Source organism: Hermetia illucens, chromosome 5, assembly GCF_905115235.1.
Source record: "Hermetia illucens chromosome 5, iHerIll2.2.curated.20191125, whole genome shotgun sequence".
Classification (NCBI taxonomy): Eukaryota; Metazoa; Arthropoda; class Insecta; order Diptera; family Stratiomyidae; genus Hermetia; species Hermetia illucens.
In genome coordinates, this window is record NC_051853.1 from 27,697,161 (window position 1) to 27,713,983 (window position 16,823).

The 16,823-nt window shown below is 41.2% G+C and overlaps 1 protein-coding gene across 2 annotated transcripts in view; it reads right to left on the bottom strand.

Annotated features, from left to right (window-relative positions):
• LOC119656756 (integrin alpha-PS1) overlaps positions 1–16,823 on the bottom strand; it is a 188,210-nt gene that overhangs the window by 37,578 nt on the left and 133,809 nt on the right. For both annotated transcript variants that reach the window (XM_038063323.1, XM_038063322.1), the window contains exon 2: positions 2,112–2,239. In XM_038063323.1, the coding sequence (XP_037919251.1) occupies positions 2,112–2,239 (128 nt within the window). The remainder of the gene's footprint in view (positions 1–2,111; positions 2,240–16,823) is intronic.

Here is a 16,823-nt window from a genome sequence, read left to right on the forward strand (position 1 = left end):
TATTTGTATAAGTTGTCGATACATCCAAATAAACGTAAAATAAAAAGAAATAACAATGATAATAAATAGTCGATTATTTTTCCATAATAGTCCAATTAATATCTAAATTCTAAAATTGAAGAATAATTTATTTAATATTTTTATCTATATTTTTTTTAATATTTACAATTTTTTCCTACACCACTTTATTAGTGAAATATGAAAATACGAAATAACCCTTTAAAATATTATCACATTGGTAAAGTTTAATATACGAGTAAGTCCTGATCCCAAATTTATCTTTATCTACTTTGATAAAAAAGAAGACTTAAATTAATCTTTTATATCTAATTTTCAGGTGGTATGTACTTCGATTCTTAGAAAGCTTTCGCTAAATATGAAAAGATGCATACTTTTAAGAAAACTGACTCAGGTCACCGCAGGTAGTGCGTTATTTTACGAACTATGGAAAACTAGCTCAAGCTTGACATATCTTTATCACTTTGTCTTTTATTTACGAGTGATTTATCTTTTCAATAATATACATATATATATAAGAAATAATATATAGTATGTATATATAAAAAAATAAAAAAAAAATTATAATTATTCAACTGAAACCGCTAGTTGGTGCGAAGCTCTACGCGAACATTCGTGATTTTTTCAATAGTTTTTTTTATTTACATTTTACTTTGAAATTAATACAGTTTCACACATTTTGATAAAAAAATAATAAAAATAGTTTTCTATATTGCAGTGATCCTGAAAGACAAACACGATTCTCAGGCACAAATGCTGATTTAAGGACAAATTTTTGGTAGACACAATATACTTATTGGAGGATCTAAAGGGGTACCATCACCTTGGGAACTAGGGTTTTATCAAGTGGGTTCACAAATTATACTTGAAAAACATACACATATTAAAAACGAATAATAGGGTCTAGGTTCTAATTTTTTTTTTGCTGTAATAGAAGGACATTTTCGAGCACGTAAGAAGGCATCATGTTTCTTATAATAATGAAGTTTTTTTGGAGGAACTAACAAAAATTCGCTTCGCTCGTTGGCTGCATTTAAAAGAAATAAATTATTTGTTATAACTTTGGAATTTATTTTTATTTTCTAGACTGATCAGAAAAAATAACGTACAAAAAACACAAAATAATGAAAATAATGTCAATCGAAGATTGGAGTGATAATTCTTGGTTTGGTATACCTTCCAGCGCAAGTGGAAGCAAGTGGAAATGTTCAATGAATGACAAAATAGATACGAGAAGAATTTACTATCCTTTTTGTCACTTTCGACTTGTACTTCGTAATAGTTTCTTTTGGACTGGAGGATCAATTAACTTAAGGACGGTTAAAATCTAGTAAAGCCAAAAATTGGTAGTTGGATTAAGTTTCCATACTTACTTTTTTCTGAGTACGGTTTCTCCAATTTTTACTACAATTATAGAACTCATATCTAGTGTTTTTGCTAAAATCCAAACAGATAATGAAATATATCAGTTCAAGGGATGCCGAATAGAAGCTAGATTGCGAAAATTATATTGTCAACTTGCTTCACAAGGACATAAGTTGCAATGCACTTCGAATAGAGAGAGGAAGAGAGGAAGAAGACCAGGTACCGCTGCTTGGGAACGACTCCTCGCGAAAGTGCTCTATTTACAAACGACATATGAAGTTTTAAGGACTATTTTCAAGGGAGAATCTATAGGTTTCAGAAATGTATTGAGGCTGATGGGAAATATACTAAGGGAAGCGAAAATCTTGAAGATTAATTATCTGAAACTAAAATTCCTTCGTGTTTTCGTATCCAGTTTACTAAGCGAATTTTTGTCAGTTTCTGATCCATGAGCTTGTATGATGTATTTTATCAACTTTATTCCGTATTCATTTTTGATTTTTTTCTAAAATATTTTTGAAAATTTATTTAAAAAATGTTGTTTTAAATGAAATATATAAAATAAATGTATACCAAAAATAAATATATTTAATACAATTAATAAAGAGTCCCTAATGAAATATTCTACATAAATATCTCCCGAACTTCACATGGAATAACCAAAGAGGTTTTTGGAATTATATTATTTATATAATCTTACACTATCTTTGTTTCCATAGTGAACTTACATCGTCTCCCATCTGTTATGATTTGTGTACAATCATTTGTTCTTTGTGTTATGGGACATTTATATAAAGCACCGGAATGATTCGTTTCTGGCTGAAGATTTTGCCCTAGAGGTGCGCCGACTAATATCCTGGAAGAAATGAAAGAAAAAAGAAAATTATATCAGGACATTCAACAAAGAGGGTTAAAGTTAATGTGCAATATGAAAATTTAATTCAATGTTAAAGTTGGTGACAACACGAAATAGCCTAAGCATATGACAACGTCATCTACAAGAAGAAACGAGTCGGAAACATGAAGCTTCAAGTGGTAATGTGTATTCTTTGAGTATGAATGACATTTTGTGTGCTAGGGTGTAGTTATTTTACGGGAATAATACTGTTAGCCAGTTGTGAAAGAAGAAGAGATGGATAGCTTTAGTCTGAATGGGTGTACGCCACCGTAGCGTCTCAGGGGGCAGGAGGGAAAAGCGAACTTTGTAGTCTTGCAGATTATTCACGGAGGAAGCTATACCTGTGTTGACCACTTCACCAGGTTCGTCCAGGCAGCGGATGAAGTGGACTCAAGAAATAAACCTCTTTCTCATTCGCTCCTACTACGAAATAATGGCCGGGCCGGTACAATATCTTACCGCCCCTTGTTGGCCCAGAGATTCGTCGAGCGTTTCACGCAATTCGCGCACGTGACTGTGCAGCGAGTCGCAGACCAGTACTGCTTTATAACTCGCAGCGACACAGTCCCGGCCACCATCAGGGATTCGACTTGAGGTCATCGCGGAAACTGGTGACCATAAGTCGACGGGGGCACATGTAGTGGCATAATACCACGCCCCATTGCAAGCAACAGGTTTAGTACATGCTGAAACACCGTCCGGCTGAAGCCTTCGCTGAAGTTTGGGACGAATTCCAAAAAGCGTGTATAGAATTTTCGATCCTATGCATAGACCAGGTATTCCTAGGCTCTATGCATCTTCAGCAACTCCGAGAATTCTATCTCAAATCAAGGACGAGATTGTGTCTCGACTGCGTGCTAATATGTCACTACTGTAACTAAAATCGCTTGTGGCTTGTGGTGCACTTGCGGGTGCCAGATTGCACGGTCAGATGATTCGCTTTTGCATAATTGGTTTGAGTAACTGAAGAGATCCACCATGGAAAATTAGTTTGATATGTCAGCTGGACTCACCAAAGCAGGACATTGCTACGTTGATTCAAATCAGCACTGGCAATGCCAGCAGACGGGTGAAACATAAAGTGCAGAGGGTTTACAGGAACTATGTCAACCCCAGTGAGACACTCTTAGTTGAAATTCTGGACACACTAAAGCAGAAACTTTCTGTCGTATGCAGTTGATTGCGATGGTATGGCCAAAATCAATCTAGACGTGTTCAGAATGCAACGTATGCGAGGAACTATCGGAGTTTTTTTCAGATTTCTCATCGAACCCCAGTAGAGCGCCCAGACAGTATAATTTTCGGCGACAGAAGCGAAAGAACATTGGGGTCGACTCTGCGGGCTACCCGCCCAGTACGCTGAGCATGCTGAGTGGATCACTGCTGAAGGTACCCGCCACGCCCGTACGCCTGGCATGAGTTTTACGGATGTTAATGAGGTTCCTTCCTGACTACGGGAATTACCTACCTTGCCCCTAAAAAGGTGCAGGACCCTGCGGACACAAGACTGATTACTTGCTTACCAACCCTCTACAAATACATATTGTCCATTATTAGTGGAAGGCTCAATGCGCAACTCGAGACCAACAACATTTTGTCCGAGAAGCAGATGGGCGGCTGAGTCGGGTCAATGGGTTGAAAAAGCAACTTATTATCGACTATTTGTAATTGTAGGACAAGCAACTAGAGGCCAAAAAAATCTCTTTAGTTGCTATATCGATTACGCTAAGGCTCTTGGCAGCTATCCTTTTCGGTTTTGCATGGTTTTGTAATCAAATATGGCCTACGTGCTAGGTGCGAGCTTACACACTTGATGTACTTAACATCAAGCTCTACGCTGGTACTGAATACCTCCTTAGAAGTTTATTACGGATAGTAGACATGTTTAGCCGTGATATTCGGATGGAATTTGGATTAGATAAGTGTCGAATCTAAGCCATCCGGAAAGATCATCATGAGCTGCAGGCCGAACAAAGCATTGGTGACCTCCACATCCAAGCTATGGCCGAGACAGACTAATACCTAGAAATTTTGCAAGGAACCCATGCTCGATTGGTGATCTGAAGGATGCTCTGCTGTTCGAAATTCTACGACATGTGAAGGTGGTACTAGAATTGCATCTCTCGAGGAACAATAAAAGAAGCGCATTGAATTTATTCGCTATCCCTTTCCTGGCTTATGCATTCGGAATATAGCCTTGGACGAAAACCGGTCTGGAAAACATCTAACGGCGGATACGTATGTATGGTGGGTATGGATACGTATGTATGGTGGGTATGGATACGTATGTATGGTGGGTATGGTGATTCATCAAAACCTTGCATACAAGCATGGGCTGATCACGGGAACATGTCCGGTTTACCGATATGGAACGCAAGCAGTACTTGACAGTTCTGCTTACAGCATGTATTGGGACCCGAAAGTTCTAACTGATCGCTACATATCGCACAACAAGCCTGGCGTGCTATTAGTTGACAAGCCGGGTCGCTCCGCGTATATTATTGATGTTGTTATCCCCCATAATAGCAACATTGAACGGAAATACGTGTAGAAGAAGGTGAACTATGAGTCCCTGGCTGGGGAAATTGGGCGTCTCGAGCGGATGGTTGTAGTTCCCATAATATTGTCACCTACAGGTATTGTACCTAAATCTCTCACGGCCTCCTTTGATGTCCTGAGACTCTCACCCAGTCTGGTTCAGACTATGCAGAAGTACACCATTTTGCATCCGTGCTTGATGTTGCGGTGAGTTCTTGACAAATTCTCCCATTAATCTACCACCGGCCACTACCACCTGCGCTCTTATCTTTTAAGTAGGTAGGACATTCCGAACTGAAATGCTTGGTAGTAAGTGCTAGTTTTAGGTCAAATTGGGCATCTGCCGAGATTGCGACAACTCGGAAAAAAAATAATGAAAGTAATCGTTAACACTTGAAAATTGTTTGCACTGATGAAGGGAACAAGTGGTTCCCGAAATATCGGTATTTGCAAGAATAAATACCCACACCAACGAAAAAGAAACAACAAGTTTTTCATTAGTGACGATAATAATCCCATTGCCACCAATGAGATTTGAACCGTTACCTTCCGTATGGCAGCCTAGTGCTCTAACCACTGAGCTATCCCGACACTACGCGAATAACTTTGATCCATTATGCCTTCGTGTACATACGATTTCCATCAAACTTTCCAATATAATGCCCAGTATTTTTCATTAATTATTGCATTTGATGGTTTTGGGATGAATTCAGCATAAATTACTTTTATTTCAGCAGATATCGGTAAAAAAATATTTCAGTTCCCACGCGGACATGGACATATTGATAGTCTTTATGGAAATTGTTATATTGACTGTGAATATTACAAAAGTTTCCATCAATGCATTCGTGAAATGGACGACAACTGAAAAGCGCAGTAGGCAGTGAAACACTGAGAACTCAACTTTGTCAGGGTTAAGATCGTTGATCTCTCGCCACACCAACTATGGCAATAACAGTGCATTGTAATATGTTAGACAGACTAGCGAGATACGCAAAACGGCAGATCCTAAAGATTATTTTCGATGTCTTTAACGCCTGGGCAGTGATGGGGGAAAGCCGAGGAGCAGATAAAAGGCAAAGGACCTTACTCGAGGTCTATTTCTGTCTAAATCCAGACCAACATGGAAATCTAAACAGGTTTAGACATGAAGAACCAGGTTCTATTGTATATCCTACTTTCGTAAGTGACTCCTTGGTAAAACATATAGAAATTTACACTTGGTGGTAATCAGGAAATATATCATCATATCAGTGGATAAGCGACATAGGACATTATTTGAAAAGCAAAAATAGGGTGTTCATCAAAGACCACATAATGGGAACATAGGAAATATTGCTGTGAAATACTGCGATTACTGGAGCCGCTACATATAAGGCGTCGCGAGAAGTGTTGAAGGTATGTTGCCTCCATGCTCCTCAAAAGCACAGGTAGGACTATTGGCGGAACTCGGGAATAGCGAAATATTGTAAGGAGTGCCTGTAGATCATAGGGTAAATTCAATGTCGAAAAAGTACGCCCGAGTGTCAAAACGACTCTTCGAGTATAAACACATGAAGACAACATTTTGGTGGATTATCGTGAAAAGCAAAAACAATTACTTCGAGCAATGAGGCATATATTGACTCACGGGAAGCTGCGTACAAGTGGATGTCAACTATAAAAGGAATAAGATTTCCTCATATTACGTACTCTAGATTGCTGCGTGAGATAGTCACTATGTTGTTTTGTTAACATCAGGAAACTATCTCTTCAATGGTTACAGTAAGTGCCGAAGGCATACCACTAGCAATAAACGAAGTTTTGAGCCCAGTGAATTGGTCCCAGATAATACAGTATTGAACTGACAATTAGAACGGCATCAAGTATGTTTGCATAGGAGTCAGAGTTTGCCTAAAACAAAAGCCTCTCTCTGCAGACGGGAAATGCCAAAAGCCTGCACTGAAACCTGAAAAGCTGTTAGGTCAACCAGCATTTCAAAGGCCGCTGATGAAAGCAAACAACCGAAAATAAAGAATACCCTGCCAAAGACAAATACTATGAATGGGTAAGAGAAACTGTCATAACCTCTATGATAGCGGCATTTTAGATGTAAGAATCCAACTAGGAGCGAACTGCGCCTCGGATCACTATCTCGTACGTACCAAATATCGGTGTCGATTAATAACAGCCTCTGTAACTTGAAACACAAAATGGCTTGGTAACTACTTGGCAGAAGACAATATTCCAGGTAATGGGGTCTGTTACCAAGGAAGCCGGGCCAAAAACCAACGAATGAAAAACAAAATGTTTGATCAAATCGTGAAGAAGTGTCCCTCTCTCTATTGAATCTACACTAACAGTCTGCCAGCTTAAGAGCAATTCTCGCTCCTTCCTGAGATAGTGAGAATTGAAAGAAGGAAATAAGGATCAACCATTCTACGTATGTACTTGTTGCGAATAGCAATGGGTTAAGGTTGGGTTAACATCTAATTGAGTGACGGCAAGGATATGGAATGTGATACGAAAATTGTACTTTTTCCCTCTAGTTGGCCTAGAAACCAAAGGAAGAAATAATAATCTAAGACAACAATGTCAGATAATTTCTCTTGAAACAACAACAAAACCTTTTATAGTCAATATGTGCCTCAAATCGTATCCTAAACAGAAGAAATTGAATGCAAGCTGTAAATGTCGCCTACACCCAATTATATTTGCTAACAATTCCTTCTTTATATTAAAGAATTACAGACCTTGAGATATCTAAAAACATCTAACTTCCCATCTCCGATAGCTTTCTAAAACACAGAGCTGCACTGAAAACCCTGAACTAAAAATTTGTCTTTTGATAATTTGAACGCGTAGGTTTCTAACTATTCTTTAAATTTCGTTATCTCGGGAAATCCGAAACGCATTTCTTGGAGGGAAACTGCTGCATCTAACTTGGCCTAGATTCATCTTCTCGCATTCATATTTAAATGCATTCACATCCAGAGTGGTTATTTGTGCATTATGTGTGATTTTCATTAGGAGATAAGCAACTGAAACTGGAGTACGCGCATATGAATGAAAACGCTTCGATTGGATCCATGCTTTATTAATCCAATATTTGAATAACTTAATTTACCATATTTTGAACGGTAAGCACATATCAAAGGTAAACGGAGGAAATCGAGAAGATAAGAGTGGGCCTTTATATGTAGGTAACTGGAGACTTTACTTGGAATTGGGTGACGGTTAAATTCAAGTAAGTATACATGACTTTATCTATTCCGTGCGTTACATAGTATACTCAATATACTATATTTTTGGCAGTGACCGCATTCGGTTGAAATAGTTTAGTCTGATAACTGTTGGAACCACACAATCTTAACATATTTTGACACGGATAATTCACGGATGTTTACATAACATAACATAAAGTTATCGATAAGCGACATTATCTGAAACCCTAGATAAGTCAAATGTATAGGTTGCAAATTCACGTCCAAGTGGCTCATAATTCAATCATTTGTTTATTTACATGTCCCGTCCCAAGTCAGATTTTTAAGTGGTTTCATGCAGTACATACAAATGTACATAAAATATTCCGAAATTTTTTAACGATATTTGATGCCACTGAACTTCATAAGTCGAAAGTCATCTGATAAGACAAGATGCTTTGCAAGACTAACTTTTATACGAGTGATTGTGTTAGATTTCTCAGAATGAGGGATGGAGGGATTTAAGCAGTAAACAGCAATCTCTTTAGGTCAACGATAGTTCGCTTATGTGTATTATGTTAAGGGAAACGAATTTTGCGATAGATATTTAAGGGGGGAGGGGGCAGTTAACTGAAACTTCTCCTCTTTAAATTCTGATAAGTAAGGGCTGAATGTTCAACTCTATCCCCTAAGGTGATGGAATGTTTATTGACGGAACGGTGGAGATTCTTTTTCTTTAAAACCGATGCGATTCCTTGTAAAAATTGTGGACGGTATGAAGGGGAAGCGGGAGATCTTCTCTCTCAAACCTGTTGGAAAATCGCGGCAGTCGTTCGCCCTCCTTAAAAAGTTATTACGATTCAAATGGGAGTATTTTGGTAGTGAAGTTTGAGGGGGGAGGGGAGGAAGGAGGGAAGGGCTAGTGTTGCTAATACAATTTTTGTAAGTGGACAAGTTAGAAGGTAAGGTAATTGTAAACGGTACATACAATAGAATGAAGGCATATCCTTCCTAAATGACATGATGCTTTCCCTGGATTGTGTGTGTAGATCTGAGGCCTTGGTATCAAACTGAAGCAAATCGATTTAAACTATTCATCTTCAATTGACCATTTAACACCATCGATTCGAATGAAGAAATTTAAAAAAAAGGTGTTCCAATCTTCGAACTAACAATTGGATGTATTCCCCGATATTAAGTCATATTTCACCTCAAAACAAGGACAAAACCAGTTCTGCTACTTCATGGGCTCGTGAGGCAAATCAACCGGGAATTGAATACACTTGGAATGGATTGCAGAGTGTAAAATCGAATAGAGGTGCTCGCTATTGCGACGACTACAAATGTAGCGCAAAAGAAATAGTCCAGTAATTAAGGCTGAAAATCGGATGTGACCTTCGAATTCTTTCAGTCAAGGCCGATTCATATGAAATTTGGGGCGGGATAGAGGGTGGCAAAAGAAATAAAAGTTATATAGCGCCGATGTGCGCCTCCTGACTTTGAAAGTATCAATTTTTGTTAGACATTACCCACACCAAAATAAAAAGATTCGTTCTTTTTATTTAATATGGTTTGTTTCTGCTTAATATCATTTTTATATGAAATGCGTGGTTTTCGAGTTATTTGCGGAAACCGTTGAAAAATATGTGTTTTTTCAATGAAAAAACGACAATCGGCTATTCAGTCGAGGGGAGGCGCAGATTGGCACTATATAACTTTTTTTTTATGACACGCTTTACCTCACGGATGGAATTCGGAGGTCCCACCCGATTTTCGGCTTTAATGACTGGACTAAAAAAGAGTATTCATTATCAAATATGCATTAGAGTGCTGTCCCTACATACGCGAGAAGGTCAATCAGATTGGAATTTGCAAGAAATTTATCAGAACTGCTCCTGCCATGAAGCCCCACTGGAATTCTTTAGTAACCTGGCAGGCGAAATAGTTTTCCGAGCGCGTATGCTAAAGGAGATTTCCTGGAGGAAAGACTTTCGATTTGGCTATTTGTAGTAGGCGAAATGGCATCACGTGGGCTCAGCGATCTGTTCTTATTTTGCTAATATAGTCCAAAGCTGGGAAATCTCTCTCACTGAAAAATAATGACTTCTACCTCAACAGATTCAAATTTCTCAAACTTAAATCGAACACCTACGTTGCTGAACACAACAAGATTAGTAAATTTTCAGTAAATAGGTGCCTAGGTCAGTTGATCCAGATCAGCTCCGGTATTTCCTTGGACTTATAACCTTCAAGTTAAGAGTCCTCAACACTTACACATCCTTCTCAAATGTATTTATAAAAACATCGACCAGACGACATGTCAGGCAATTGGGAATTATCCGGCGGTTCCTACGCAGAATTTTTGGTGGAAGATTTGAAGATATTCGCTGCAAACAGTGCATCAGTTGTTAGCTGTTGACCGCAAACGCGTCTAACTTATGGTCAAACCACTCTCAATCTCAACGAAAAGGAGGACGATTTTTCATCGAAAATTATCATGAGTGATGAGGCTCATTTTTTTCTTAGCGGTTACGTGAATAAAAAAAATAATCATTACCGGGACACAGAAAATTTCCGTATCACCTATGAAGAGCCTTACACCCGCTCAAAGTTACGCCGTGGTGTGCTGTTTACGCTGGAGGAGTCATCGGGATATTTTGATTTGAGAACGCCGTGGGCCAAATGACGAATGTGGACGGCGCGCGCTACAGGGCTATGATTACCGGCTGGGTCCTGTCGGTGGCAGCCTTCCTGGAGTACCCCTGGACACCCTCGGTTGTTATGATAAACAAAACTCTTGCAATTTGATCTCGGTTCGGCCGTTCGGGAGACGGTCCCTTCACTTGGAGATTCTTGCCCTCATCCAACAATAAAATGCTTGACTCGTGTACGGATCCCATCTTTTGCAAGGAGTAACATTATACTCTCTGGTTACGAAATAAACCGGTCGAAAATTCTAAGATTGCATTTCACATAATGGCGACGTCAAACCGCACAGTTTTAACAAATTTTGCACGGAGCCAGAACCGTCATCGAAATTGACCAACACTTGACGAAGCTCGATGAGCGGGAGCAGCCATACAACAGGCACCCTCTCCAACATCTTCCCATGGTGTCTAAGAGACAAATAGGACGATATGAAGAGGGCACGCCGTGTAGTTTTTGGGGCTTCGGTAGCAACACCAGCTTCTGCTGCTTCCACTGGGCGGGAAATACTCCTTCCGCCATGCACGATTCGAATATGCTTGTCAACCACCTAGGTCTGGCCTTGACCGCCACCTTCAGAGCCTTGTTCGGAATACCGTCCAATCCCGGAGCCTTGACATCCTCAATACGTCCGCAGATTTCCCGAAGTCCTTCGTCGGTAACACCAGGGATCAAGAAGACGTCCTGCTGAGCTGCCAGTTAGGGTTCAGTTTCATCCTGTTCCTGCTGCGGGAAAACAGTTGTAATTATTTGCAACAAGATCCGTGGGCATGTCCCTTGAGGTGATTTTTGCCCGCGGATCTTGTTCATTACATTACAACTTGGTAGGCTGTACCCCACGGATTCATATTAGCCTCCATGCAGAGCTTCTAGTAGCATTCCCGCTTGCTTCTCCGTATGGCCTTCTGAAGGTTGCTTCGCAGATCCCTGTATTCCTCCCCACGCTCCTGGTGTTCCGGCCTTCCCGTTGTCCTGTGGGAAAGTTTCCTCGCTCGGAGACAAGAGGATTTTAAGGTAGCGATCTTCTTGTTCCACCAGTAGTATGGCCTGTTGCCGTGGTGCAAACGTCGTCGTGGCATCGTAGCGTCGCATGCTTTAGCCTTTCTATCTCCAGAGTCGTCCGTCGTTGATTGCTTCCTCGATCTTTAATGCTGAGGAAGATGGCCTGGTTGGTGGAGAAGAATTCTCCGAAGAATGTAGCCTGACGAAATTTATAAGCGATACCATGACCGTCCGGTTGCGGATGAAATCCGGCTCAATGGGTTACGGTGGGCGGGTCACTTAATCAGTATGGATGAGGATGATCCAGCCCGGAAAGTCTATAAGGGTAATATCTATGGTAGAAAAAGAAGACGAGGCAGACCCTGCCTAAGATAGAGTGATGGCGTAGGTCAGGACGCCAGACAGCTTTTAGGGATATCGAATTGGTGGACCTCGGCGCAAAACCGGGATGTCTGGAGTTCCTTATTAAGGCAGGCCTAGACCGGATACCGGTTGTTGCGCCGTTGATGATGATGAAGATGGCCTGGTGATCCCTGTGGGTGTAGTGCTCACTCACTTGGCAAGCTATCTCCCTTGCCAGTGAAGTGCTAACACATGTCAGGTCAACGATCGAACCCGACCCTTTACTTCGAAAGGTGGGCACGCATCCAAAGTTGGCCAGCACGATGTCCAATTCCGCAAAAGACTCCAACAGAATTTGACCTCTGGTGTTCGTCGATCGGCTTCCCCACTCCAGGGCCCACGCGCTGAAATCGCCCGCAATGATGTTAGGGCTGCAGTCTCTGGCATCCAACACCAGACTGTCTAATATCTCCTCATATTGTGCTAAGGTTGCACTAGGAGGTACGTAGCAGCTGCAAATATGGACACCGTTGACCTTTGCGCTTATAAAACCGGCTGTAGGGGGGGGGGGGTATTACTTCCTGAATGGCCTGTCTTCCGTACGCCCAGATTGCGGCGTTGCCAGACGCATTCACCGCCCAAGTCGCACTGCCGTGGTTTCTGTACGGCTCGCAAATTACAGCGACATCCACATTCGACTCTCGAATGGTTTGCGAGAGCAGGTCCTGAGTTGCCTCACAGGGATTAAGATTGATTTGTATCAATCTCATTTGCCTGTGCGGTTCAGTTCCCTTCTATATGCCGGACATCTGCTGCCTCCCGCAACATGCCGGTCGTTCACGCCCTCTTTCCCACTACACAGCATACACCGTGGATCTCCGGTGCAATCTTTGATGAGGTGGCCCTCTTCTACACACTTCCTGCAACTTCTCGACCTATCATGATCGGCCCACTTTCCGGCGGATTTACTTAGTTCCAGCATCAGATCCCCTCTCTGCGTTCGCCTGATACGGCTTACACTATCTCTCAAATGCATCAGTTCCGGGTCTGATTTCACTTCTCGCAGGATGTTGACATAGGACTTATTTCCCTTCTTGGAAATAATTATTATTTCCGGACGAAGCTTCTTTTTGTCCTTTTTCCTCTTGTTGCTCACCTTAATCCATTTTTCGGTCCACCGTGCGTTGGTTTCTTCCACTTTTGCAGGTGCTGTGGTTGCAATCGTGAGATACCGCCGGCTCCGCCTTCTTTCGTGAAGAGGCTTTTTTCTTCTTCGGGACTTGCTGCGGTCCTAGAGGCTCACTGGTACCGTCTTTAGTCCGTTTCCCCGTTTTACCGCCTGCCTTATATTGAGTAGGCCTCACCTGTGTTTCTCTTGTGACCGTGCCACCTGACGCTTGGGAATTCTTTTCTCCGAGTGATATATAAGATGATTGATATAAGACAATTTAATGCCTCTTATCAAGGCTCCAATATTTTAATGGATATTCCGCCTCTCCTTGATGAACTCGCACAATTCGTTTATTCGTTCCCCGAGTGTAACGAACGCCATTCCGGTATGTTCCCGTTTACTCTCGCGCCTTGCGCCATAAGGAATGATGTCGATCAAGGGAGTATTCATGTTTGTTTCAGAGTCCCGCGACGAATCTTGACTACCAAAGGGAACCATTGTCATCGGTGGTGATCTCCCAAGCTTCGAACTCCTCCTAAAAGGATCCGATGTGGGCCTAATTTTCACTCCACCATTATCTCTGTTGTAGCATTAGATGTCACAGCAGTCACGTTTCCCACTACTGAGGCACTGCGGTCGTTGGATATCGCAAGCCGGGAGTCCGCTTGCTCACTCCCAAAAACCGCCGGCTCTGCGTTTCCGAAGCCCTGCACCGTAAAAAAAAACTTTCTTTCTCCTCCTCCATATTTGGTTTATTTTCTGGGTAACTTTCCCATAGCTAATTTTTATCCACGGGTGGGCGTTTTGTGTACCCGGCCTGCGAATAAACATGCCCATGGGCGCACATTTCCTGATGCGTACATGTGCATGCTCATAACACATCCGCCGAGCGTTCCCTTATCCGCACGAAGGGATGCGTCTGATGGGAGATTTGGCAACTCCACAGAGGACAATATTAACTAGTAATTTACTTTTCTGTATATTGTTTTTGATTAAATAAATAAATAAACAGCACAATGAAGAGAGCAATTCTGCAAGATCTGCAGCAACTACTTCGCGAATATGATCGGATCCGTTGTTCCATTGATTGTGAGGCGGATTGAAGTTGGCCCGGTCGGCTAATTATAAAACAAGTCGGGAAACCGGAAGCTGGATGCTTCAGGTATGAAAGGTTTTGTGTATTTCTTTTATAAAGACATTTGAGTGTGAATTTGTCCCATTAGTACGTAAGACGTAATATACGCATATATTATGTGAGAATATTCACTTTCGAGTGATATTGACATTCAAAATCTTGAATTTCCAAAGAAGTGACAAATTCGACCTATTATAACTTTGTTAGTAATAGTGTGATTTCCACCAAACTTATTTATTTATTTATTTAATTAACGGACAACAAACAGAAAGAATTCCAATTAATTATTGTCCTCAGGAGGAGGACTTGGTGGGATCAAGCTCTACATTGCTGCAAAATTTCGGGGTAAGGGGGGTTCTGCAGCCAATTACTGAAAATTATAGTAATATACTGTTATTAACTTTATTTGAAGGGATATCGGTATGCAAGGTATTTCGGAGCCTAGTCACCATATAGTGGCAGCCTGTTGATTTTTTTCTGATTTTTTGTGGTTGGGCAGTTTTTGACAATGGCCCCGTTAAATGAATGATTACTTTTGACCCCCTGAACTCCCCGCCTTTCCAACGAATGTCAAAACTAAGACCAGCTTTGGAAAGTAATAACCTTTCATTTGATACCCCATATGACTATATTTGGAGAAAAAAATTGATATCCCTCTTTTGCATATATGGCGACCCCTTCCGCTTATATTCGACGTAAAAGGATGTAACTCACTGTATGCGTGAACGTTCACAGTTCCCACCTTTCCATCGAATTTGGTGCCACTCCCTGCTACAGTCTCCGAGAAAAATACTTGTGACGGACAGACAGACGGAGAGACAGACAAAAAACCGATTTTAATAAGGTTTTCTTTTACACAATATCAAAGTAGGGTGGGAACTTCAAAGGTCGCGCCTCACAATACATTTGAGGCAGGGGAAACATTGATCGAGGATGTGATCCATCGTGGATCCTCCTTTTCGATGGCGGTACTCGGGTCCGGAGTTTGGTGTCTCCACGCGAGCGGGCGAGCCGTTTTTTTATTTTTATTTTCAGGTTTAGCTCGCGTGTTGGTATTTCTATAGGTGCACGCGATTCTTGGTATTTGTGTTTATTTTTCAGGATCCGATGCGAACTTACGCATCGGAAAGGACACGTTAATTTTTGGTATAATGACACGTGCGGAATCGGAGTGCTCAAAGTACCGCCCCCACAATCCTGAGCCTGGCTAGCACAAAGGCGTGCAAGCACGTATCGATGGAGCTACAATATTTGCGGACGGACCTTCACGGTCAATTTCGCCATCTTTTTAGGTTTTTGTGATAGCTCTCTCCTCTTGGTCGTCTCCAGCCTCTCAGGAGGTCATCTGACTATCGACAATCGTTTAAGCCAAAACAGCACTGAATCTAATCAATTCTTTGTCCAAAACGATTCCGCTTACTACTGATCAACCTTCCTCAGCCACCCTATGTCCGGCTAATTTTTTTGGTCCAAGTCTTGAATTTAAAATTCCTCGTCAGTAGGAACAGATGCGAAAGCTGCTTCGAATTTTTTCATTATTCTTTCGAACCGGCCTCATTACACCAACAAAATTTGTATTCGCATGCATTTCACTTTAGCCAAAAACAAATGTTTCTAATAATATTCAGCATGAGCAGAGTTATTTGAAAACAGCAACAAAAACGTGAATGACCGTTTTCGGAATAATGGAAGATTTGATGTTGTTTTATTAAAATGGGGAAGTTAAAACATGATGGGGTTTTGTAAATAAACTTATGAAAAAGAATATAAAAATAGTTATTTTCAAAATTATTGTCTTATATTGGGTTGGGGGAAAAGAAATGTCGTATTTTGTCAATAGATGGCGACACTTAAACATATCTTGTGTTATACTTATCACATCCAGTCATACTATACGGCGATTTGAAGACGTCAATCTGTGCTATAAATGTCTCTTTGGCAGTCTTGTGATTGTACGTTTTAGTCTCAAGTTATAGCGCGTCAAAGATGGAGTCCACCAAGCCAGAAATTCGTCATATTTTACATTTTTACTACCTGAGAGATAAAAATGCAACGAAGGCGGCCGAAAAAATTGTGAAGTTTATGGACCCGATACTGTAACGATTCGGACAGCACAGCGTTGGTTCGATCGATTTCGTTCTGGTGTGGATGTCGAAGATACACCCCGTACTGGTAGGCCAATCGTCGTAGAAACCGATAAAATCGTCGAAATCATTCAAGTAGACCGGCATGTGAGCATTCGCTCGTTTGGCCAGGAACTGGGTATGGACGATAAAACCGTTTGGAACCATTTGCAGAAGATTGAATTCCAAAAAAAGCTGGATGTTTGGGTGCCGCACGAGTTGACGCAAAAAAATCTCTTGGACCGAATCAACGCCTGCGATGCACTGCTGAAACGGAACGAATTCGACCCATTTTTGAAGCGGATGATAACTGGTGATGAAAAGAGGATCGTGTAAGACAACC